Source organism: Protomyctophum bolini (assembly GCF_963924005.1).
Source record: "Protomyctophum bolini genome assembly, chromosome: 18".
Classification (NCBI taxonomy): Eukaryota; Metazoa; Chordata; class Actinopteri; order Myctophiformes; family Myctophidae; genus Protomyctophum; species Protomyctophum bolini.
Window position 1 is genome coordinate 25,895,954 of NC_137879.1, and position 25,560 is coordinate 25,921,513.

The 25,560-nt window shown below is 40.9% G+C and overlaps 3 protein-coding genes across 5 annotated transcripts in view; 2 read left to right on the plus strand and 1 right to left on the minus strand.

Moving 5' to 3' along the window:
• Window positions 1-1,348: 1,348 nt before the first annotated feature.
• On the plus strand, window positions 1,349-3,211 carry LOC308333605 (RNA polymerase-associated protein RTF1 homolog; the record flags this gene model as incomplete). Its single annotated transcript, XM_080790064.1, has 1 exon — window positions 1,349-3,211. One exon carries the CDS (start codon window positions 1,349-1,351, stop codon window positions 3,209-3,211), a length of 1,863 nt encoding a protein of 620 aa, XP_080646190.1.
• A 6,401-nt stretch (window positions 3,212-9,612) lies between these two features.
• zdhhc6 (zDHHC palmitoyltransferase 6) lies at window positions 9,613-18,525 on the minus strand. 2 transcript variants are annotated; one of them, XM_080789438.1, is made up of 11 exons: window positions 18,475-18,525; window positions 16,913-17,464; window positions 16,644-16,735; window positions 15,838-15,997; window positions 14,201-14,359; window positions 13,765-13,818; window positions 12,767-12,934; window positions 12,157-12,198; window positions 11,405-11,553; window positions 11,010-11,056; window positions 9,613-10,641 (listed from the first exon to the last, which is right to left on the minus strand). In XM_080789438.1, exons 2-11 carry the CDS (start codon window positions 17,177-17,179, stop codon window positions 10,535-10,537), a joined length of 1,245 nt encoding a protein of 414 aa, XP_080645564.1. In that variant the 5' UTR covers window positions 17,180-17,464; window positions 18,475-18,525; the 3' UTR covers window positions 9,613-10,534. The 2 variants fall into 2 exon arrangements, with proteins under 2 accessions (XP_080645564.1, XP_080645563.1); XM_080789437.1 differs by lacking the exon at window positions 18,475-18,525 and adding an exon at window positions 18,226-18,467.
• Window positions 18,526-19,884: 1,359 nt separating this feature from the next.
• vti1a (vesicle transport through interaction with t-SNAREs 1A) overlaps window positions 19,885-25,560 on the plus strand; it is a 154,006-nt gene continuing 148,330 nt past the window's right edge. For both annotated transcript variants that reach the window (XM_080788694.1, XM_080788693.1), the window contains exon 1: window positions 19,885-20,075. In XM_080788694.1, the coding sequence (XP_080644820.1) occupies window positions 19,982-20,075 (94 nt within the window). In that variant the 5' untranslated portion in view covers window positions 19,885-19,981. The remainder of the gene's footprint in view (window positions 20,076-25,560) is intronic.

Genomic DNA, 25,560 nt, shown 5'->3' on the forward strand with positions numbered 1-25,560 from the left:
TGACTACATTATCAGGGTTATTCTATTTGCCTGCATATGTGTCTATGGATTTGTAATGTAGTGCAAACAATGTTCAATGTACTTCAATATACTGCATATGCATTTACCACATGAACCTCACGATGCAGAGTGGTTAATGATGTGCTTTCCCCCCGGGAAACATAGAGATTCACTGTAGGTGTTAGCAGTAGGTCTTTTGTTCTTCGACCCTTCAAAGCCAGAATCAGAATATAACACTTGGCTTTTGGTTTCTTCAACAAACCATCTGTGGAGGCCTTCTACTGACACCTAGTGGTCAATATTGGTAATGTTTTATGATACAATGGCAGTTCCATATCATCTGATCCAAGCATGTCTCAATATTAACGGTACAGGCACTATATGGGGTTAAAACCGTCAAATATTTTTGTATTGCTTTTATTAAAAATACATTCAAGGGGTAGCTTAATGATTGAAACATTCCTACATTATTTTCTTATTTGTCAAACTCAACCACCAGGTTCAAAGTTGGATTTTTACAATGTACAATTTAGGCAACACAAGGTAATACATGAAATACATAAATAGTCATCTAGGATCATGAGTAAACTAAGAACCTAACATCCGTTAGACGGAACCTAAAATCCGACTAACAGTTAAACAACCAACAAAGCTGAATGTATCTACAGACAAATACAGCCCACTTTGTACATTTTAATATTTTCACATTTTTGTTAAAAATCGTTCATTCTCATCAGAGTCTCTCTGTGTTCGTGTCTGTGGCGGGCACAATCAGGTGTGGTGCCACACCACGGGAATGCATTGTCAATGTGTTAGTCATCATTCTTCTACGGCAAGGAAACTAAAGCAGTACATTTAAAATAACCGGATATTTGTCAGACCTTGCCCCTTTTAACCAGATATTTGTCAGACCTTGCCCCTTTTAACCAGATATTTGACAGACCTTGCCCCTTTTATGCCCGTATATGGAGATCCCCGATGTCATCAGCATATACCCATGTAGGCATATAAGGAGAATTTTAATATAGGATATAGGTATAATAAAAGTTGGATTGTGGATGTTGTGGATGTTCTATTTAACCTACAGAAAGCCACAATAACAACTCTTGGAAATGAGGCGAACGGTTTCTTTTGTTTCCCCCACTATTGAGCAAAAAACCCCACATGTGACGTATTGGGCACTCCTGTACATGCTGTACTGTATCCAGGTAACAATTTGTGTTGCGTGTGACATCACACCAGATCAGCATATAAGGTGTTGTAGATGAAGTATGCATGCTTCCATGTACATTTCATCTCAGGACGACAAATCAAGAACCACGAAGACAAAACAACTTTCTAGCTAATCATGGCTTGTTGTGACCCGATTGACTCCGACTCTGACAGAGACAGTGCTGGCGTCAGTAACTTAGATCAGGCGCTTTTGTCATTGGCAAAGAGAAAGAGAATTGACCCAAGTGAACAGGAAGAGTCAGTAACTAAGCCTGCTAGTGCTATATACTCCGAGACAGCAGATGGTGAAGAGTGGACCAACACTGGCACCAACGGGAAGAGGAAGAGTAAGGTTAAGCAACAGAAAAGGTTGAACGCAGAAAACAATACGGTGAATAAAGCAGCAGAGTCTGGTAGCTCCGATGGAGACGGTTCAGCTAAGAGTTCTGTGCTGGAGGAGAGCGAGGCGTCAGACTCTGAGAGCAGCAACAGGTCCAAGTCAGACTCAGAGGAAGTGTTCCAGGACGGTTACGGTGATGACATGATGGGAGACGAGGAGGACAGGGCTCGGCTGGAGAAGATGACACAGAAGGAAAGGGAAATGGAGCTGTTCAACCGATTTGAGAAGAGGAAGACGCTGACGACGCGGTTTGAAATGGCGAAAAAGGTGAAGGCTGACAAGAAAAGGAAAAAGGAGAAGACAAAGCGGCAGGAAGAAGAAAAGAAAGAAAGGGGGAAGAAATCTCAGCTCCAAGACACACACGTGGTCGTCGTGGCACAGCACAAGGAGAGACGATCCAAACGTGCCGAAAAACCTGACAAAAAGTCCCTGGCCATGGAGGACCTCAAAGCTGAACGTGACAAGAAGAAAGACAGAACTACTGAACGTCTGGCTAAGGGTGGGATTCTGAAAACCAGTGAGGTGTATTCTGAGGATGAAGAGGAGGATGACAAATTATCTATAAAGAGTGACCAGAGTTCAAGCTCGTCTTCATCCAATGACAAAAAAGAGCAGACTCCAAAGTCTCAACCAGTATCACTCCCAGATGAACTCAACAGAATCCGCCTGTCCAGACACAAGCTGCAACTTTGGTGCCACATGCCCTTCTTTGCCAAGACTGTAACTGGTTGCTTTGTTCGGATAGGCATTGGGAGCAGCAGTAGTAAACCAGCTTACAGGATCTCTGAAATAATGGATGTGGTAGAGACAGCTAAAGTTTACGAGCTTGGATCAACAAAAACAAACAAAGGCTTGAGACTACGGCATGGAGGCGACATGCGCGTCTTCAGACTTGAGTTTGTGTCAAATCAAGAGTTCACAGAAAGTGAGTTTAGAAAGTGGAAAGAGGCAATGACGGTCGCTGGGATGCAACTCCCAACTCTTTACCATATCACAAAAAAGCAGCAGTCCATCATGGAGGCTATGCACTATAAATTGAATGACAAAGACATAGAAAATATTGTGAAAGAGAAGGACAGATTCCGTAAGGCTCCACAAAATTATGCCAAGAAGAAAACTCAGCTCCTCACAGATAAGGCCAAAGCAGAAGACAGAGGAGACAGTGATACAGCGAAGGTGATCCAGGATGAACTGAATGAGCTGGAGAAAATAGCTGATGCACTGGAAAGGCAGAGGACCACCAAAAGCATTCATGCCATCAGCAATATCAATAAGCGGAACAGAAATTGGAACAATGCGTTGTCAGAAAAGGTTCTAGTTATTGAAGCACACGTCAAAAACCAACAATTAGACCCTTTCACTCGAAGACCATGCAAGCCCACCATGTTGTCTAATGTCAAAAAGCCCTCAGTAGATGCAGCAATCCTTGTTCACCTAAACCAGAAATATGGTTTAGGGTCAGAAGGACAAGATCCCAACTCTGGAGACAAGAACTTAAAGGGACAACAGAAAGATGCACCAAAAACAACCAGTGATCTCTCAGAAGACCTATTCAAAGCACATGATTTTGATATTAATATTGACCTACAGGTTCCATAATGCATTGGCAACGTGTCTCAGCAAGCTCAAATGCTCTGTCATATGACAGATGGGAAGATTGGAAGTATGCAGTGACAAATATACGTCAGAGCAGGATACAGTATGTATGAGGCCAGTGTGGAAAGCTGTGTGATCGGATCAGGTCTCCCTGGGCAGGTTGACAGATGAGACCAGGCAGGAGTCACCGTGGAGTTGGACTGTATTGTATACGCGGTAATACATTGTGATATGTTGTGAGAGGAGAGGGGCCAGGTTGAGGAGAGTTCAGAAAGGTATAGGTGTACTGGAGAGAAGAGGAAGGAAAGTCAGCAGGAGTAAGACAGAATGGTGAGGATGTAAGGAGTAGTCTATTTAAAAAGCAATATACCATATTTGGGGTCAACTAGTGTGGCCAAGCGTTGCCGATTTGACAGAAAGTGAAAGGAAATGTGTAAAGGACTCGAGGTGGCAGGACTGAAGATGTTACGATGAGTGACAACATCAGGAATGACCACATTAGAGGGACAGCCCAGGTTGGAAGGTTTGGGGGTAAAGTAAGGCCGAGATGGTGTGGACATGTGCCGAGGAGCGTTATTATATTAGTATATTGAGAGGTGGATGGTGAAGATGGGACTGCCTAGCAATAGGAGAAAAGGAAGGGAGGAAGGAAGGTGACAGAGGAATTGACTGATTGAATACTTTATTAACAGTTTGCAGAAAAAAGCACATAGGAAAGCACTGTTCAATACAATGTCAAGACTCAGGATTAAAACCCAAGGTGGCATATGGCTTGTTTCCATTGGGGTACTTCATATTCAATTTATCATATTTAATTTAATCATGACATACAAATATACAGTACTATGCAAAAACAAGACGCAGAGGACAGGAACAGATGGAAATGGATGATCCACTGTCGAGAACCCTGACAGGAACTAGTCAAAAGATGATTTTTTTTATCAACATAATCTCTAGGAAGAAAACTGTCAAGTTGATGTTTTCTTTGCTGTTATCAAGCTACGGTATTTTCTTTTGTGTTATTGTTTGTACAGATATCTACCCGTATGTACAGTATCTGTAAAAATAGCCAAACAGCCTGATTTAAGAAATAAACTAATAAAAGCATTGCCTTGTTTCTCTTGACCGTTCATTGGATAAATCCTCACCCTATGGTGTATACAGAGCAAATTCTGTGTGTTACTAATGATGCCCACAATTCTTGTATTGATATTGATGTGGCTTGCCATGGAAGTGTGCATGTGACTGTGAGTGTGAAAATAAAACAGTCTCCCTCCCTCTCTCTTGTCCTCTCCCTCTCTTCTGGTGCTTAATGCTTCAAACAAATACAAACACCCATTTCGGTATATCAATAACCAGCTAAAAGCAAAGATATGCTTACACATATTATTTGCAGCATAGCCGTGGTCATAATAGGTACATGTAGTTGAAAATAGATGCCAAAAGATAAAATAAATACATCGTGTATACCTGTATATTTAAAAATATCAAAAGTCCCTAAAAGTCGATCTTAATTACTTCCTGTGAAATAAAAACAATGCACGATTACATGAGCAGGTACCAACCAATTTCAAACAATAATATGATGATTGGCACCTGTTAATCACAGTTCCACACAGAGGTTGCTATAGTGTGCGGAGCTACTCTTGAAAGAAACAAAAATGGCGGATGCAGGGTTACAAACTCCTGTTTAAAGTTAAACCTATGCAGTAATACAACAAATTCAAGTACATACCCCTATATTCACACACATTCATACACCGATGGTGGAGTAAACCGCATGCAAGGCACCAAACTGCACATCGGGAGCAATTAGGGGTTCAGAGTCTTGCTCAAGTTTGACACTAACTCTGGGGAGCCCGGGATCGGAACCTTGTGGAACCACGTGGTTCCCATCCGGCTCTACCCATGAGCCACTGCCACCCCTGTGCAGCGGTGTGACATCCAGGTTGCTCCTGACTAGTACAACTACAGGGTGCGTGCGGAGGTTGGAAGACTGTCGTTCTTCAAAACCACCACATTGCTGTGATTAGCTCTTAGATTTCTTTTGAAACCCCACAGATTGTGAATTTGTGAAAACATCCCCTGACCTGACCTCATCGGCCTACTGGCACACCGCTCTTGAGAAAGAGTGGTGTGCGGCATGTGCCTCTAGATCTCTAGACGGAGGAGGCAAATTAAAAGAAGGTCTACTGAAACTTGAGGCATTTTTGATTACTACATTAGAGACTCAAGTACCATTCAAAACTTGAGGGGTTTCCTGTAAAGTGCCAAGTGAAACAAATAAATAATAATATTAAAATTTAGCAGAAAAGGACATCTATCAGTCTTTATATAGGCTGAATATTATAGTAGTACTAGTATAGTATAGTATACCTAGTATAGTATACCTTTTGCCCTTGAACTACCAACCTAAAATACTACTGAATTTCTGAATTAACTATCTTCTGTACCTTGGACGAGGAATGTTTTCTCTTGTGGTTGATATATTATTGTCAAAGGTTGGTCTATATTCTGCCCTTTATTTTAACAATGTCAGACTTCTTTTTCCAAGCACACACCGCACATGTACATACTGTATCTGTACACATACACTAACCAAGACAATCAGACATAACTGTATAGTGAAGTATTTCGAGCCAGTACATACATACATGTATGTACAGTATGTATGTATGTATGTATGTATTAGTTATTAGCAGTACTTGCACACTCTGCTTGCGCAAAGTGTGCAAGGTGCAAACTCGACAGAGTGCATTTCTAGTTCCACTTGCCGTTAGCACTGGATCAACTAAAAGCATGCATGCGCAAATCGGTGCTGTTAAGCATGCAAGGTAACAGTTTGTATTATGTGTGACCATTAGACTAAATCAGCCTATTTATGGTGTTGAAGATGGATAGAATGAGATGTAGTGTAATTAAACAGATAAGTATAAGACAATTCTTATAAAGAGGCAACAGAGACAAGAAAACAGTGCAAACCAGTTAACATGAATTATTTAGAGGAAAAGGATGTCTTTGAAGAACTCAGGACTTATTTTCCTACCACAGAATGGAACCAGCTGGCCTCCACTGTGAAAATACGATATCTGAACATCATGAAGAACCATTTATTTAAGCTCTCCATGGGCCTGACATCTGTGGCTCCAGATTTTATGACGATGGACAGGTCAAGGGAGACAAGTCAGGGGAAAGTGTCATTACCGAGTCCAAGTGAGGAGGAAGTTCCGGAGGGGAAGGACGATGAGGAGTGGACTATTCATCTGTCTCGTGGTCATATAGAAACTGTAGCGGTGTATCCCAGTGACAGAATGCTGCGAAAACTCCCCCGACTTGATTACACAGAACCGGAAGTACTGGAGCACAGAGTCAATAAGACTCTGCCTCAGAGATTTGATATTAGACAGCCACACATCCCAGATACAGGTTTAGGAGTGTTTTACTATGGATACTCCGAGCTCCCTGTTGGGACCCACTTTGGTCCATATGAAGGACTGAAGACAGATGACCTCTACTGCCAAATGCTGAGTGGACAGATCCAACCCTGTCAGCAGCTCACATTCTCCGTAGCCAGCCACAAACAAGGAGACACGGACGAACCGAGATCCTACAGTCTACCTTTTAACAAGACTTTAACTCAGCTGACTTACACAGGAAAGAAAGCCCAAATCTGCAAACAGTGCGACAAGAGTTTCAGCCACCTGGAGAAACACCAGTGTGTCCTCACCGGGGAAAAACCTTTCTCCTGTAACCAGTGCGACAAGAGTTTCAGTAAGTTGAGTAACCTGAACAGGCACCAGCGTGTCCACACAGGAAATAGACCTTTCCACTGCAAACAATGTGACAAGAACTTCAGTCAGTTTGTTCACCTGAAGAAACATGAGCGCCTTCACACCGGAGAAAAGCCCTTCAACTGCAAACAGTGTGACAAGTGTTTCAGCCGGCTTGACAGTCTGAAGAGACATCAGCAGCTCCACACGGGAGAAAAACCATTCCAATGTAAACAATGTGACAGGAGATTCAGTCAGCTTGGTGTCCTCAAGACACACCAGCGTCTCCACACTGGAGAAAAGCCCTTCCATTGCAAACAGTGTGACAAGAGGTTCAGCCAGTTAGGTACTCTGAAATCACACCAGCGTCTGCACACTGGAGAGAAACCGTTCAAATGCAAACAGTGTGAGAAGAATTTCAGTCAGTTAGGTGTTTTGAATAGACACCAGCGGATCCACACAGAGGGGAAAAATGCTTTAAATAGTCTGAGAATAAGCCCATTGTGACATGATCAAATTAGACTGCTGTATGTTGATAGGGAAAGACTGTGAATGTGTCATAGTCATGCACCTATGTTAGTTTTGATATAAATGTTATGCAGTTTAGTTTTGAACACAGATCATATTTAACACACTTAATTGGTATTGCTGACAAATAATACCCCAGAATATATTTTGCATTTGCTAATATTTCTTTTTATTGTGATGGCCCGACAGCCTTTGTCAGTGCGTGGATATGTCTGCTTTGTCTTGCAGTGTTTGATGATTCCTGGCTGGAGGTGGATGGGACATCAGGGATATTGCAGGCTCCTGGCCAGTGTCCCAAACGGTATCCTATGTCCAGCTTTGATAAAAACATTGAATGCCATTGACATTGAGTGGCCATTTTTGAGTGTTTGTGTAAACACAAACATTGAAGACAAAAGTGATTGGCCAGAATGAGATGATGATTTAAGAACACCCCTCGCTTCACACAGGTGTGATTTCTTTCTTTGCCTTGCATTAAGTTTGGCAGTACGTTTCCCTGCTTTATTGTTTGTTTACCTGTCACTTCTCTTAAAACTCTCACATTTCCCTTAATTTGCTCCCCAAACCGGCCATAACGACATGTTAAATCCTAATGCCAGGTCCACCATTCTTAGGTCCCTCTATGTTCGGCCCAGACTGATGTCATTGGCAGTGGTTCAGGAGGTAGAGCGGCCGCTTGGGAACCCCAGTCCGAACCTCGCGCTCCCACAGAGTTACTATCCAAGTGTCCTTGAGCAAGACTGAATCCCTAATTGCTGCTGAAGAGCAGGTTGGTGCATTACATGGTTTCCTCTGCCATCGGTGTGTGAATGTGTGTAAATGGATGAATGTAATGCACAATCACTGTAGCGCCTTGGATAAAGGCGCTATACAAATGCACCATTTACTATTTAACATGACATCTAATGTCCCTTAAATTAAGTTCAGTCTAGCTAGATGGGCCAGTATTTTCCCAACTATATATTTGACAAGACTTGTTGTCACACGGCCCTGGGTAGTGGGTAGGCCACCCATCCTGTTTGACCTTTCTAGTGTGTGTGTGTGTGTGTCCTTGGGGCTATATCAGCACCAAATATCATGTGCACAGCACTTCACACTGCAAGCAGGCCAACAAAGTAAATCCCTGAATAATGCTTAGCATATTATCAATATTTTACTTTTCATAACTTTTATTTTATACTGGAATTCAATGGAGTGGTCTTTGAAACTTTGCATGAGTGAGTGAGGGTTCTTGTCAACAGTGAATGCCAGTAGATTTTCAAACATGTAGACATAATTTATGAACCAAATGTATCTAATTTAATATTCTGTCTTAGTATGGCCACCAAGTGAGACTGAACACTAAAATGGGACTAATAGTTAATATAAAAAGTATGGCCTAAATAACAGTTGTGATTTGATATGATGCAGATTTTGGTGCCATGATTTTCATAATCAAGGTTCATCCCAAACTTCAGGTTACTAGTTTTCAGGTTTTATTCATGTGTATGCCAACAATGGTCAAAAGAGGGCGGTAGTGTTATGTAGATTGTAGAACATAGCAGCTAGTCATTCATTTAGCCACTCACTGTAATCCCTTTTTCCCTAATTTATTTTTCAGAAATAGTGAAAATAGCCAATCTACAAGTTTGTAGAGCTTGTATATAGTCTATTGTTTTATTTCTTCCACCTATGACCCACAATAGGGATGCCAGTGTTCATTCAAGTCGTTACTCAAGTGTAAAAATGGACGTTACTTAAGAGTGTAATAATATCACTTTCTTCACCTTCTCCAGCCCGACCCATTGCTGCTACCAGCTACAACACTATGTAAGACTGCACATTGTGGGATCACTTTGCAATCAAGCCAAGGGTATGACCTCTCATTGACGAGTCAAAGTTATCCAAATACATGACTTTGATATGATATAGTCCCATTAGTGCATATATATTATAGCCTGGTAAACCCCTCCCCCTTGGAAAAATATTTCCTTTTATGAATGAAATGTTTTCAAGGAGGTGTAGGGGTCTATTATGGTAATAACAGGAATATGTGTAGTGAATGGAAGGCACAAGGCACTAAAAACGAAAGAACCCATTACGATTGTTAAATAAATCAAATGGTGCTTAATATGATAGGATTGGTTTTTAATCTTCATATCATTTGAGGGCGACATTCTGTTTTTACAAAAATAACAAAAAGAAAACCCAAGTGTTGTTGTCTTTGTACTGTACAAAGAGTTGCATGACGAAGCCCTCAATAGGCAGAGGCATTGCATAATAATCAGCGAAATGGACATCAACACAAGTAAAAACGACGCATTCAAGTAAAAAGTCATCCAATAAAAATTAAGTCACATAAAAAGCCTTGTGGCAGCTCCTAGGAATTAAGACTCTTTGCTGGGGTTTCACTTGTCATCAGGGGAGTGATACCAAACCCACGGTTCCCTGCCAGGCAGACATCAGTAGGGTTATAGGCATTAGTAGTGCTAAGATCACAGGTTCTGCCATACGGTACACTTTATTCTGTCTTAGGAAGCAGGGAGCTGGTTAATGGGTTTGGGTAGATCGCTCACCTTTGAATCGTAAGGTTCTGGGTTTGATCCTGGGCACCGCCAACTCAGCAGCTGACAGGCACGGCTTGGGTTAACTAATGTTAGTTAAGTACTGGGAGCTGAAGGGTAGGTATGGCTGCTCCACCTCAGCTATCCATCTTCCAGGTGACATTGTAAAGGGGATAGACGTCCTCGTTGCTCAGCTGATACGGACAATAAGCCGCTTAAGCCTACTATTTACTGTCTGGTTAATGTTGTGATAACCAGTGTCAATGACATGTGAGTCCACACGTGAAGTTGGGTCGAATGAGGAATTCTCCAATAAATAGTCATACATTGAAGGTAAAACGTGAAGGAGACAGTGAGGTTGAATGAATGACAGCTTCTGGAGAGGTCAACCTCTGGCGCAGTAGCCACTCTAAGCTCTAAGCCAAAGGTAATGGTTTTGGTTTGGTTTAACTCCCCTGGTCCATGTGAAGCCCGTCTGAAATCTATTAATCTATTTTCTTGTCGCTGGTAACGGCTGATTCATTAGCAGCTGTGTCGTAATGGCACTTCTCCACACATCTCCTTGGGAACCATCCTCTTATCCGCTCCCCAGCTGATGACCAGAGAAACAGAGAAAAGACAAGTCAAGTCTTTTCATTCATGGAAGTTTTTATCAGTACCATGCAGTTTCAGGTGAAATTCAATAAAATACCCACATACACTCCACTAAATGTTATGATATAGAGTTCAGGATAAGTCACACATCAAATAGTACTGTAGAGTATGTAATACATCCAAGCAGTTTCCTGCATGCAACTCCAATGCAAACATTCCTGATCTTTCATGAAAACGTTTATGAACCGAAAAATCGCTATGAATCGATTGTCAATTGTTTAAAATGTGCATAATAAATTAGGAATTAAAATAAAAACATTATTTTCTCATTCATCATTCTCATATATCTCATTATTCAGTTTATACCTGTAGTTTGATCATCAGTCAAAACTTTATCTCCATACATCCACCATCTGCAGGGGAGAAAAGCAGCAATTAGCTGGCTGTCATACGAAACAAATCATTCCAGGTCTAAATATTTCAGACCATAACCTTTCAGACCCATAAACACATTTCTTATAATCATCCCGTACTTCTTTAAAATTGGTTCTGTGATGATTCATTGCAAGAAATGAAGCCAACCAGTCCCGATACTAGGAGATTTGTCTTTTCTATTTAATCAGCTATCCCCGTTTACAATGCACTAGACCCCTGGGAGATGGATTGCTGAGGTGGAGCACCACAGTACCACACCTACCATCAGCCCCCAGGGGGGGGGCACCTCCATGACCACTGAAAGGTCTCCTCTATAGTGGACTTACTTGGTTCCTCGCGTGGCCAGAATGGTGTCCCCCTTGCAGAGTGGGATCCTGGGCTCCTCTGTGCAGGGGGTCCTGAAGAACGTGTGGAGACCCTTACTGACGGGACAACAGGCTCCATTGTAGGCCTCCACCGCACGGTACTGGACCTGCTGGTGAAGTCCCAAAAACACAAACACCTGCTTATTCTACTGCTCTAGGGTTTCAACGGTTAATCCAACTAATGTAAATGATAGGTCTTAATGAAAAGAATACAGTATAAAATGGGCGAAATGGACATAAACACATGATTATAGATACCGGTTCCTTAAAGAATAAGGTTACATATCAGTGGCCATAACAGGTTTTATAGTAGCTTTTAGGATTATTTATAGAAAATATTTTGTTAAAAATAATACAATGAACATAATATCTAATCAAAGTATTTACCAATAATACTGCGTACTGCACAAGAATAACATAAGATGAAATGATATGACAGTGCCATACAAATACTGTATGTAGGAGCCAAATAATATTAAAATGCAGCTATAAGGAACTATAATACCTAATAGCTGCATTTTAATATTCTTTCACTGCTAAATTACACAGGGTCTATATAAAAGTATTTACACAATATACACACATGATAAGCCTCCCACACTTCCACTGAACTCTACTCCAACATGCACCATAATTATAGCCTGTAAAATAAATGATGTGCTTGGCTGTGCACTGCCCTCGTGTGGTACAGTACAAACACAGCAGTTACTTACACTTCTAACTCGCTTGTCAGCTTTCTGCTTCAGTTGTTCAATCTGCTCGGAGGGAAACAACATGAACAGTAAATAGCATTTTAAAGACAGATCAGCATTAACTTGGAACACATGCATAAAAAGTGAATGGCAAATCGAGTGGCAAAGTGAGATTCACTATGTGATCGTGAACTATGGCCTGGTACGAGACATGCCAATGGAAAGAAACAGCACAGTGTTCATTTATTCAACGGGACGGGCGCTATTAATAATGCATCGCACTTACAGAATAGGTGAACCCCACTGGTGGAAACACAAATACTCATGCTGCACTGAAACCAAACATATTGATGGTATTGATCAAAATGACGGTCATCTAAAATCTCAACATTGTGCATCCATTGGTTTCTAATAATATAATAATAATAATTTGTTAAGTTACATACATTTTATATTCAAATTGTCTTGTGGACGGTGGGTCCACAAGAGTGGGCATCACAGACCTAACATGCCCACACTGCAGATGAGCTAGTTGAACCATTTTAAATGATTTTCAAAATAGTAAAATGGCAAATAAGTTTAAGGATCTTTGCTCCAGATCCAAACCCAGGCCACATAAAAGCCAACCTACGGTTAAGGTGTGCTGGTGACACTTGGGGTGGACAGGCCACGACATGCCGACCCCTCTGGGCATCCCCGACCAGGTGAAGACTTGCTTGATGTTCTCCCAGCGGCTGCCCAGGTCGTACGGGAAGATAAACTCCTCCCCTGTTTGGTAGTACTGGATTCTATCTTTGGCCTGCGGGACAAGACGCATGGATTAAAGCTAAATGAAATCTCAAGGCCTGTAAACGTTTGTATGACCCAATATAAGCACACACAAACACACACACACACACACACACACACACACACACACACACACACACACACACACACACACACGCAGTGTTGGGGGAGGCTAATATCAGATATTGCTCCTGCTGTTCTACATACTGACAACCAGGTGAAGAAATCGCAGTTTGTGTTTTTTTAACTTTTGCTTTTATATGAAAAAAAAGACTTAAGATTTTATGGAAGATGCTTCTGAACATTTTGCTAGTTTGACCACATCAAATGCTCTAACCTTAAATATAGCTATATAGCAAAAATAGCCCGTCTACAAGCAAAAATAGCCGATCTACAAGCTTTCAATGCGTCTCAGTCTGCGATGCATTGAGAGGTTGTAGATCGGCTATTTTCGCTGCTTAACATACTTCCATTCTGTGGAATCCAAATGACTGAAATCAGTTGTCGCGACTCAGAACTTGTAGACAGAAGGGAAAGACGGAGGAAGGAGGGAGGAACAAAGAGTGAGAGGGTACAGGGAAGACACAGGTTAATGTTAATAAGAAGGAAAGCAAATGGTGGAAGGGAAGTTGCCATCCAGTATGGAATATTTTTTTTTAATAATAATTGTGTCGTGCACAAATAGTTTAAAAAGACTATCTATTTTACATTTCTACAGAGATTTGGTGTAGAGAGGGAAAAAGTAAGGATGCCTAATATAGAGACCTGGGGGACTCCAGTCAACTATGAATACAGGGATTAAGCGGTTATGTGTCTGCATGGTTCTCATAGGGAACTCACCTTTTCCTCAATCCAGGCTTCGATCGAGGTCTTGTTACGAATAATGACTTTCATCTGTGGAGGAGAGTCTGATTTAAAAAAAACATTCTTAATCCATTCGTAATTTTACCAATGAATTGCTGTTTTCCTCTGCAAGGTATACCCATTTGGAGTAAATATATTTTTTAATATCATAGGTTCCACAGTGCACACAGCTTAACCCATTAAACCGGGAAAGCATCCGTGTATCTGCTATCTTTGAAAAAACATCATGATTATTTTTTTATAAAACTCTTTACTTTTGGGTGTCCCTTGAACAACACGTTTTCAGATGGGGGTCAAATGCATATCATTTTGGGGGTATAAGGTAATACAAGGTTTGAGAAACACTGACAAACAAACAAAACTGGATTTAGACAATCTTTTAGAATCGGCCTGAGGTCTTACAGAGGCATACCTGTATGAAGAACAGCATGCCAACGGCGATGGTGGTACCCAGTGCCAAGCCTAAGGCAAAGAGCGTGGCAGCAAAGGCGGGTACACTGAATGGCATGAGAGGCTGGAAACGCCGCACGGCGCTCATGTCTATCTTCACAGTGCTCCAACCAAAGGAGATCTGGTGGAAGCAAATCAAGCAGGTTGTACAGTCTGTGTGCAATCAGGCCTATAAGACATGATTAGATTTGATACAATAAAAACACTATTGATTCAAGACGGAGCATTTTGTAGAAAAGTATTAGTACATACACAATTCTGCAAAGTTATACATATACACATTACACACATCTCAAAATAGAAAAGAGAACACTTCAAAACATCCAATCTCTGGAAAGTGAAAACCACAATACATGTAATGTTAAGAGTTACAGTATGATCAGGGCTGACACAGGCAATTACTCTAATTTCAGACTTGGTTCATACTTAACATATGCACAAAGTTGTTATAATTGGTGTCTGGTCAAGTATCCATGCAGTATTTCATACATCAGACAAATATAAATAGAATAGACATTTGACTTTGTACATCCAACGTTAAACTTCAAACAACCATTACAACAACTCCAGCGGGGCTAGAAACTGTACCTCGAGAGAAGCCTTCAAGCCACCTAGAAAAGCATTATCCACAATGACCAAACATAAAATCACATGTTATTACTTCAATTGGTAATTTCAGATAATGCACACACACACCCCCCAAAAATAAAATTGGAAAAACCTTTAAAAAAATCTGAAAACGATTAAGGTAAGATAAATGTATTTATAAAGCGCCTTTCTAAACAAATGTTACAAGCTGCTGTAGTTGGAGTACCATTTTTAGTATTTCTTAGTAAACACTACAATGGTGACTGGATGGCCTAGTTTATGGCTAGCAAACCACTAGGTATAAATTAAATTAGGCCATCCACATCCGTTACATCATCACAAGTACCGATTCAGATCTAATGAGGAATGCCAAGCAAGTGACAGCCAGGACACGTAACTTTTCATTTTAGGCTTATCCTGAATGACTTACAAGTGCAAAATCATGTAGCAAGTACGCAAGTAGAAACCTGTCTATAGTCTGTCTTTTGTAAACTTTAGAAACCTGTCTATAGTCTGTCTTTTGTAAACGGTAGAAACCTGTCTATAGTCTGTCTTTTGTAAACGGTAGAAACCTGTCTATAGTCTGTCTTTTGTAAACGGTAGAAGCCTGTCTATACTCTGTCTTTTGCAAACGGTCCCCATAGACTCTGAACTCTCCAAAGTGGGGTTCGAAAGTAACAAATCAAGTTAATCAACTGTTGCACATCAACACACCGTCCTGAAAGGAGCCACGTGAACACAGGTTCTGTCTTTCATTCTAATTCTAGCCTGATATAGTGTGTGTTTATGTGAGAGAGATCAATTGATTGAATACTGTATAGACTTAAGTTGCAGTACAGTTAAAACACGCCAAATGGATGAAAAAGCCAGAGGCTTGCTTCCATTGTGGTCCATTAAACAACTGGACAAAATATTAAATATATAAATAATGTCACAAAGTCAACTACACAACAATATAGAATATGAATGAATACGTATAGATTATGTGGGTATGTGTCTTTTTCTACTGACCCTCTCATACAGCTGTGTGTACATGGTCATGATGAAGATGAAGGCGGCGTGGGAGCAGCCCAGCGGAGCCAGCAGCAGAAAGCTGGTGAAGTAGGCGTGATTCTGGTGACCGCAGCAGTTGTTGATCCAGGGACAGTGATGGTCCATCTTCATCACACATCTGTAAGACAGGAAAAAGGCGAGGAATACGCTGTTAATATGAAGCATTAACTACAAACTGAAAGAACTACAGTATATCATTACTTGTAGAGAAATTTGTATTTTTCTTAAATGTATCCAGAATAGGGACACCAGGGTTAATAATCTGCTCTTGGATTTTTTCCCCACCTGACCATGATTTTATGCTTATATTTTCTCTGTACGGCAGTTACATTAAAAGAGAACACGTTGTGTACACTCATACTGCAAGTGGATATTTTCTTCATTCTTTTTTTGTTAGTATTTGTTAGTAGGAATGTGGTGAATCGTGATGAACTTTGTCAACATTAATCCATCCTAGGGACTTTCAAACGTGAAACGATATAACGCGCCTATAGTTAATTTTCATTGAGACTTAGTTTTTGCGCGGAGCACTGGGGATAGGTCGCGGTGCGACAACGCAAGCGTATTTATGTGAGCGCGGTCACGTGAATTTGTTGCGTGCGTGCGTGCTTTGTGCACACGCCCGCGACTCACCAGACCTGGATACTGTTTCGCTTTTCTTTACGCTTGCATTGTTGCGCCCCTCTTGAGCAGACCTGGAGGAGACCTGTCGTTGATCCAGGCAACAACGCCTGCGTTCCTTGCTTCCCGTTTGTTTGAGCTACCTGTTACACTTGCGACAGTGGTGGGACCTGGGAGCCTTGAAGCCTTGACACACTCTGCAGAACTGGAGGTATTGTAATTCTTGTTGGTTCTCCTGTTGAGCGAAAGAAACAAGTCAAATGTCTGAAATATGAATAGTCCCTTCGACATGCACCCTACAGTTCAAGAATCAAGATTCTTTTCAGCAGACATACAAGTGCACAATGTGTTGCTATTTTCGGTATAGTATAACTCAGCCTTTATGCTAACAAAAAATCTCTTTCTGCCTTACTGGTTTCCATCCTAGAGGGATGTACCCGGGTCCGACGAACATGGCATTGAAGTAGTTATAGAGGATGAGGACGCTCCAGTTGATGAGCATAATGAAGTTAATGCTTCCTCCCGTAGTGTCCAGGGGCCAGTACCAGATGATGGAATCTAGAATGGCCATGGTGGAACATACAGCAATGACAGACAGCGCTATCACCGGACCCCAGTGGCACAACCTCCGCACCTCATGGAGGTTCTCAAAAGTCACAATGGCTGACAGGAAATTCATTGCTTTTTTCCCCCTTTTACAAGGTTAGTATTTTATTTGGCGAGTTCCTGAAATGTAATGACAACGTTTTGACTGTTTGCTACTCTCTTCCACTGCTATCTGCTCGCACAGTCAACACAGGCGTTGCACATCTTCTCTCTCGTCTTCTGAACACCCAGCGACTGGCTGGGCTGTGAGTCATAGAGGAGTTCCGTGTCCCACTGTTCTTTGCGGTGGTGAAAAGTAGCATCCTCTCTCGCTAATCCTGGGGGTGCACTATCCCTGTGACCGCTGCACGATCCCCATCTAAGAGACCAACAAGCAAAAGGAGAACAGAGCATGATGATATTAGTATTGGCCGAAAATTACGTGTCCAGAAGTGCCAATACACTTGTCATACTTCATAGACGATATACAAGCCTAGCTTGTAGATCGCCTATTTTTTTTCGCTCATTTTGAAATTTTAAAATGAGCTTCGGTATTAATCTAAATGATTCCCAATATGTCACGCATATTATGTCATGTTCAGATAGTGGCCTATTAAATCAGGTCATAACAAAAGCAGTTTATTATTTACCTTAGTATCACACTATCACAGTTACAATATAACAACAGCATAATATGGTGTATGGTAAACAATAGGTTTTGTTTTGCTTAGATATAGCCACCCTAATTTCCCGTCATAAACATTATCCTTACTGAAAATAATCCGACCAACCAGACCAGACCCCCTTCCCATACAACATTGGCCACTATTGGGCTGGCTGCTACTGTAACACTAATCCTAGAAATATATTAAGGCTGACAGCGCTAACCGCGACGTCAATGTGGATTACACTTATGTGACCGTTACGAACTTTTTAATGGAACTGTCTGGAGCACTTTACTATACTGTGTCGAGACAGATTCCAGCTAAAGAATCCTCATGTACATTCAGACCATTAGCACTGCATAGACCAGAGTTATGTGTAGAAGGTATAGCAATCTATCCATACACATAACATAGAAGAGGCGCTTGGACTATCAAACCCAGATCAGGGTATTTATTTTGTCTCCTGTTGACTCACCACCACCACCCATGATCATCATCAGCAGCAGCACCAGCAAGAAAAAAACAGCAGCTAAGCTAGTTAGCGAATCCTGGCTAGCTTGCTCGGCAGTTTCCTATGGATTTAACAATTGATTTCTGACCAAACTGCTCCATTGAATTCTGAGAATAAAGTATTACATCTTGCGAGGTAAACAAAAGCCAACTGGCACGAGTACAAGTTCAGATTCACGAATTAATCTTAAGCTGTCACTTTAAATAAACCAACCTGGATGGCCACTTCCTTGCTTTTTGCTTTCAGCTCCTCGGTGACGAAAAGCGGAACCTTTCTCATCCTGAGCATCGTGAGCTACGGAACCACATTATCGGCGGAGCTGGGACACCGGAAAGGACGTTGTTGATTGGAGGAGAGTCGAAAACATGGCCGATAAATATTGCTAAACCCCCTTGAGTATAAATATAAGCTAAGAGCCAAACTGTGAGAAGGACCTAAAATAACAAGAACTAGCTCGTCGAGTGATGAAAGTAACAAGCAATGTATGTAAAGACGGGAATGGAGACATCGATTAGGATCGCTTGAAAACTTGGAAGAAAAAAAAGAGGATGGGCGTGATGGGATGAGATGGGAAGACGTAGTTTATTAACAGTTTGCAAAAAAGACACTGTTTAATTCAAATACAATGCAAAAGGGATTGAACCCAAGGAAGCACTGTGGTTTCATATGCTGCACAATTAATTCGGATTTTGCCATTTTCTGTCATGGTAATTAAGAAGAATGGCCAGGACATAAGTGGAGATAGTAGAAGGGTTATAGGGTCAATGGACTGTATTGTGAATGTGGCATCACTTTGGGTGGACAATATGAATGAGGCTGTATAGTTTGCTTTGTAGTGTGAAGATATCACATCCAGTAGATGGCGGCAAAGCAACAATCATACATATTAAACTGCCATAAACCTCTGCACTTTTCAGCATACCTGTGTGTGTGTGTGTGTGTGTGTGTGTGTGTGTGTGTGTGTGTGTATGTGTGTATGTATATATATATATATATATATATATATTTATAACGTAGAGCAGTGGTTTTTTTTTAGGATCCCAGAATGTATTTAGCCGTGGCCCGTGGACCCCCATTTGAAAATATGCTATAGTTTTTACAAAACTGGGGGTCCCTGGAACCCACTATGAAAACCACTGACATAGAGGCACTGAGGCAGCCACAGTAGACAATTTTGCCAATTTATTATTTTAAAATATAGTGTTACCAAACACTGTATATATACTTTTTTTAATAAATATTGAATATGTTATATTTGTTATGTACAGAATCTACCATATACGGCATTGCATTTATATTTGCATTATTTTCCAATGCATTTGTTTTTTGGATATTGTATTGTTTTACTCCATGTTGAAAATACAAAATAACGTTTTTTTATTATTATTATTATTATTATTATTATTATTATTATTATTATTATTATTATTATTATTATTATTATTATTATTATTATTATTATTATTATTATTATCATCGTTATTATTTATCATGAGCTACCACACATCTTAAACGCACTCTCAGTCTCACATGTTATGCAATAATACGATTCATGTGATGTTCCCTGAAGGAAAATCTGTCCTCGCCGAGCAAGGTTGACTGTAACACAACCCGGAAGTTGACTCCATCTGAGCGTTTGTGTTTGTTGTCATCTTATCAAACAAACAGTCACGCAGCTATCAAACCACCTGTTTAAAACGTTTCAAACGTCCGCATCAAAATGTCTTCAGACTTTCAAACATACGAGCAGGACTTCAGCACTCTCACTGCAGAACTCACCAATAAACTCGGCAAAATCCCGAAACTAGCTGGAGGTAAGAATGATTAAGTCGTAATGAAGGACAGCTTAGCTGTAATGTAAACCAGCTTGCTGATATAAGGCATTCGTCTATTTCACCCATCGATATTGTTATATAACTGTTATGATGTGGTAACGTGACGTCGCATGTCTTATGACAATTATGTCTTACAAAATTATTGTCGAATTAATGTTCATTATCACATTCATACAGCTCAGTATGCTACTGTAGTTACTGTATCTGGTGGTGGGGGGAATATGTTGATTATGACAGATCGGCTATCTATAAATATATTGAAGATTTTTAAAATTTCATTGTACCATGAAAAGAGTTAATAATTCACCAAACCAGCATGTCCACGATATCATAATATTGCGATATCAGGGACGTGCATCGTTTATCCTGTATTCTGAAGTCTAATACCATTTTGATTATCCACGATTAATGTTATTATTTAATACCATTTTGATTATCCACGATTGCCAAGAATGTCATTTTATAGCATGTTAAGACAGTTGCTGTAAATATTACACTTATCTACGGTACACAAGATAAGATAACAACAGTAACAATTAAAGACCACCTTGTCACTTTGAAATTCAGGGTAGCTAAATGTCAACAAACAACATTTTGTTTGTCATATCGACCAGCACTTATGCATAATCTTACAAAAGCATCACGTGTGTAGGTTATTGTGTGATCTTGTTTTTAGTTGGTTTTCCAGGGACATCATATTTTATTTTCTAGCTGTTTATACTTTCACCATTTAGTTCAATCCTCCTTAGTTGTTTGTTGTGTATGAGAATCCCTCGTCTTGATGTGGCCTTCCAATCACACCACAAAACGGAACAGTTTACTGGCCAATAACGTGTACATGGCAAATTACAACAAAAAAAATTCAATGTGGTCTGTCCTTTATTTAGTACCCCTGGCCTGTAGTTGTAACCCACTTTCTTCTTACCATAGACCATGGATATATGGATGTCCTGTTTTTGGGTTGTGATATGTGTCACTGGCTTCAGTGGCTTGAAGGCTACCCTGTACTGCTGTCGATCGATTCATTGAATAATAACAGTTTGCAAAAATAGTACAGTGGTACGACTACGATTATACAATGATGCTAAAAGGAGAAAAAGGATGCATGATGTATGAATGTTGCTGATGTTGAGCTGGCATGACAGACTGGTTGAAGTGTTTCCTCTGGCCCTGCATCAACAAGCTCTCCACAGATAAATAACAGTGAAAAATGGACAGACTTGCTCCTCCAGATGTCTTTGAAAAGGTGATAGATAGAGACTTTTGATGTGTGGAGGCCACTGTGAGGACACTGTGTGTCCACATCGGAAATAATAAACAACGTTTCTTGCTTTATGAAATTGTGGGGCCTGCTTGAAGCATCTGAGGTAATCTTAATTGTATTTATTTGTTTATGCTCTCCCACCATTCTTTATAGTTCTCAAGCTGCAGTTGTTGCGTTAGCCATCACCAGTGTTGTCAAAGTTACTCTTAAACAGTAATGTATTACTTATTACTTAAAACAAAGTAATATAGTTACACTACTTATTACTCCCTGCCAAAAGTAACTAGTTACTGATTACTTTACTTATTACTTTTTGCCCCCTCACCCCCTAGCAATTGCATCTTTTGTCCCCAAAAGTCTTACTTTGCAAGTTTGCATTTTCAACATTAGCAAGTTAATGAGTGAGTGGGACTCAAAGTTTCCCGATGTGATATTGTCAGTGTCAGTGGATTATTAAATGTTGTACTCTCTGTGAAACAACATAGCCAGGTTCATGAGAGGAGCAAGAAGCTTGTAGATCCACAGCATCATGACAATGTCTGAGTTGAGCCGCAGGAAAGAAAGACCAAAGCCAAGCCAGGGGGGCAGTCAGACAGATATTTTGTGAAGCCACAAGGAAATCGGGATTTCCTGAAAGTTCATATAATGGCCTGTTGTGGCGCTGTCATTGGGCCCAAAAAACCCCATAGCCCCATAGAAGTCCATGTGTTTGGGCCCAACTTCACCTAGACTGTATTACCTTAATAAACATGGTCATGAATACTTTTTGCTTCCAGTCACTAGTTTAAAGTCTCATTTCTAATATTGTGTAATATCATGTCATAATATTCTTTTTGGAAAATTATGGTCCCATTTATAATTTTTTTTACCATGAAGTCGTGCATGTTCTGAGGGGCGTGGCTACCGTTACAGTCTATGATCGGGATTCCCCACCCACTCGAGTCAAAATAAAAACCAACTAAGAAGAAGGGGGGAAGTCCCGCCTCGTTGTCTGGGCCAGCCAATGGGCCAGCTGGGCCCAAACGGATCTAGAAAGATGGCGACTTACAATTCAAGGACTGACAGGCTTCATTTTACGTTCATGTTAGACCCGGGGAATGCTTTGTCCATATTTTTTACGGTCTATGAGCCAAGCCCAGGGGCTCTGAGTTCTTGTGTGGCTTATGTTCATGCCAGATCAGACTAGATCTCCTGTATTTGAGAGTGGTTCATACTGTCAGTGTCACTTGAGCTTTCTTTTACTTGAACCAAACATGACTGTTAAACTCGATTGTCACCCAATAACCTTTTTTGTTGTTTATAAGATAATACCTAGATTGTTTTTCATTCGTGCCTCAGCCAAGTCACTTTCACCAGCATACTTTGTGTCAGACTTATAAAATGAATACCAAACAGAAATCAATGCTTTTATGCAACTGTAACTGCCACTGGACTTCTAACAATGCATGGTCTGGTCTTTTTTTGTCATGCTCTATAATGATTAGTCACAGTAATCATCATAGATGGAGATACATTACAGTCAAGAACAGTGTAGTGTATCACCTTACAGAGATAAACGCTGCATCACTAATGTAGTTAAAGCATGCGTTTGACCAGCAGTTTTCTTTCTATTTATTATTATTATTATGACAGCTGTCATTTTCATTTCACATATAATAATATTCCCAAAATAGGGCATATTAGATAGATGCAGGCTATTCAAATCGTACCATCACCCCTTGTTTTGCACACTTGTTTTCATTTGCAGTGTGTACGGACCAGCGCATGTTTACATGGCACAATTACAGTACTACAGTGTTGTTTGCAATCTGCAGGTTGCCTCTTTTCTGCAAGCTGTGTACACTGCTTGGTAGTACTGCCTAGTGCCCTCTTTTCTGCAAGCTGTGTACACTGCTTGGTAGTACTGCCTAGTGCCCTCTTTTCTGCAAGCTGTGTACACTGCTTGGTAGTACTGCTCATAATTGGGACAGCTCCTTCTGCCTGTGGGCTGCTGGGCTCCCACAAATTTCACCCTATTCAATAGCGATAGCTCAACTTCTCTTGAGCAGCTATTCCACATCGTCTCCTGTCACCCCCCATTGTGTCAAACAAGCACCTACTGTATGAATGTACGTACAAAGCCAGTAAAGCCATCACTGTAAAAAAAAATCATTGTCCTGTGTCCTCTGCTACCGGCAGAATAGTTTGCACTCAAATTTAAATGATGTTGCTGATTAAGAGCTTTCTCTGCTTTCTGTTCTGATGTCTCAATCAATTTTGCCCATGGCTCAAAAGCCCTCTGAGACAACAGCTACACACAAAGGGTCATTGTGTCATTTGTTTGCATGTCTGTAGCATTCTGCACTGATGATGAACTGAGCATCATGAGAAATGAAATGCCCATGACTGTCTTTGACTGCATATATTACAGTACATTCATGGAACATTGCAAGAATCAAATTAATGCATGTTTGGATATTTATTTTGTTCTGATGCCCACCTCTACCAAATATGTATGGTCAAAGGAAAGGTTGGAACAAGAATACGATGCCATTCGCATCCTTAAACCTGAAAGTAAAAGTTCTCTCCCCTCTTGTTAGGAATGTGTATGGAAAAGACTAAGAGAGAAGCCTGTCAATCATCGGTGCATAAATATTGAGTGCAGATGAAATAAAAAATCTTCACTCGCCATGCCCAACCTTATATATTTTTTCTTTTTTTCACCTGTCCTGCACTCTATTTACAAAACTCTTGCTCCATCTGTCCATCCAATGCCTCCGTGCGGCGGGCTGTAGTCCCAGTAAATATCCATGCATATTTCACGGCCCAACCTCTCAGGCCCGAATCCGCACAGAGAATGAGCACCGTCTCACCTTGCAGAGAATCGCCTCTGGCTGTTTACCGTGTAGGCTGTGAGGTTGGACACGGGTTTTAAAAATGAATTTGAGGACTGGCAAAAAGCAAAAAGAAATGAAGATCTTGGTTGTTTGTTTCTTGCATTGGTTGTTTCTATCCCACCACTGATAGCCTTGTGATTCGTCTTTGAGCTGGAAGTTTTGTCAAGTCTGCATTTCAATTATTGAAAATGCTGGTAATTATTTATCCAACTTTGGTGGACTGAAAGGTTTCACCAGTGATGGATAGCTGATCCAATAATTGTTGTCAGCTGAACAGTCACATCTGGGAATGATGTCCAAAATGTAAATGGATAAAAAAGGAGTGTACTTGACTTGAGGTTCTGTAACTTGTGAGGCAGGAAATGGAGATGGTTCACGTCAAGTGGACCTTATATCAATTTAGGTGGAGTAGGAACCCTGACTCTCATCTTGCATCGACAAAAAATATGGCAAAAACCTTTCAAAGAACACATAAACATTGTATTACATCATAATTGTGATTATTTAGTCGGGGTGACCGCATGATTGATCAGGCCCCACCGAACCTGACTCCCAAAGTTCCAAGTACATCCTTGCAAGCAGTGAAACGACACCCCCCTTCCCCCCGGTAGGTCCGTGCCTGACTGTATGTATGTAGATAAGTTGTTGTTTTTATCTATCTCTCTCTAAATCAGAACTTCATGGCTTATGGAGTTCAAGGTAGTTGAAGGGAAAAGACCCAAACAAGATATCTCCGGATTGACCTTCATACTTCCTTGAGGATGACACCTGCTGATTTTGGTGGCCCATGACCTTCCCTCTTGCGCCAACCATAGGTCACGTCAAGTTTTAAGGGCCTTTCTCAGGCGGAGGTGAGCGGGCGGGGTCGACATATGCCCTTACTGGGCTGCATTCAAGACACTTGCCTGACACCTGACTTGTGTCTCTGAACACAGCTTTGATGGATGTGATCTGCCCCCCCTCCCCACCATCAAACAAAATGTTTGGTCAAACCATATGGGCTTCCATTGGAAATGCATTGGAGCGGCCAATAAACACAGACGCAAGACGGGTGTCTTGACTCTTGAATTTGTGAATGCATCCCAGTCCAGGGGCATAATGTCGTCCACACCCGCTCACCTCCGCCCCACTCCGTCCTGGTGCTGCGGCCATCTTGGAAACTAAACACAATGACAATATAAACAATGGGAGAAGGGTGGGGCAGAGAAAGGCCCTTAGGCAATAAGAGTTGTAGCAAGACAGAGTTCTGAGAGGGTGTTTAGGATATGTGGTGCATACATACAAACTGAATGTTGTTGTTTCTCCAAGTTGAGTTGTGACTTTG

Coding starts and splice junctions, on each gene's coding strand:
- zdhhc6 (XM_080789438.1), bottom strand. CDS start 17,179: ATGAATTTCCTGTCAGCCATTGTGACTTTTGAGAACCTCCATGAGGTG. Junction 14,360..15,837: donor ACACACAGCTGTATGAGAGG/GTCAGTAGAAAA, acceptor TGCTTCCACCAG/ATCTCCTTTGGTTGGAGCAC. Junction 11,057..11,404: donor CTGGCCACGCGAGGAACCAA/GTAAGTCCACTA, acceptor TCTCCCCTGCAG/ATGGTGGATGTATGGAGATA.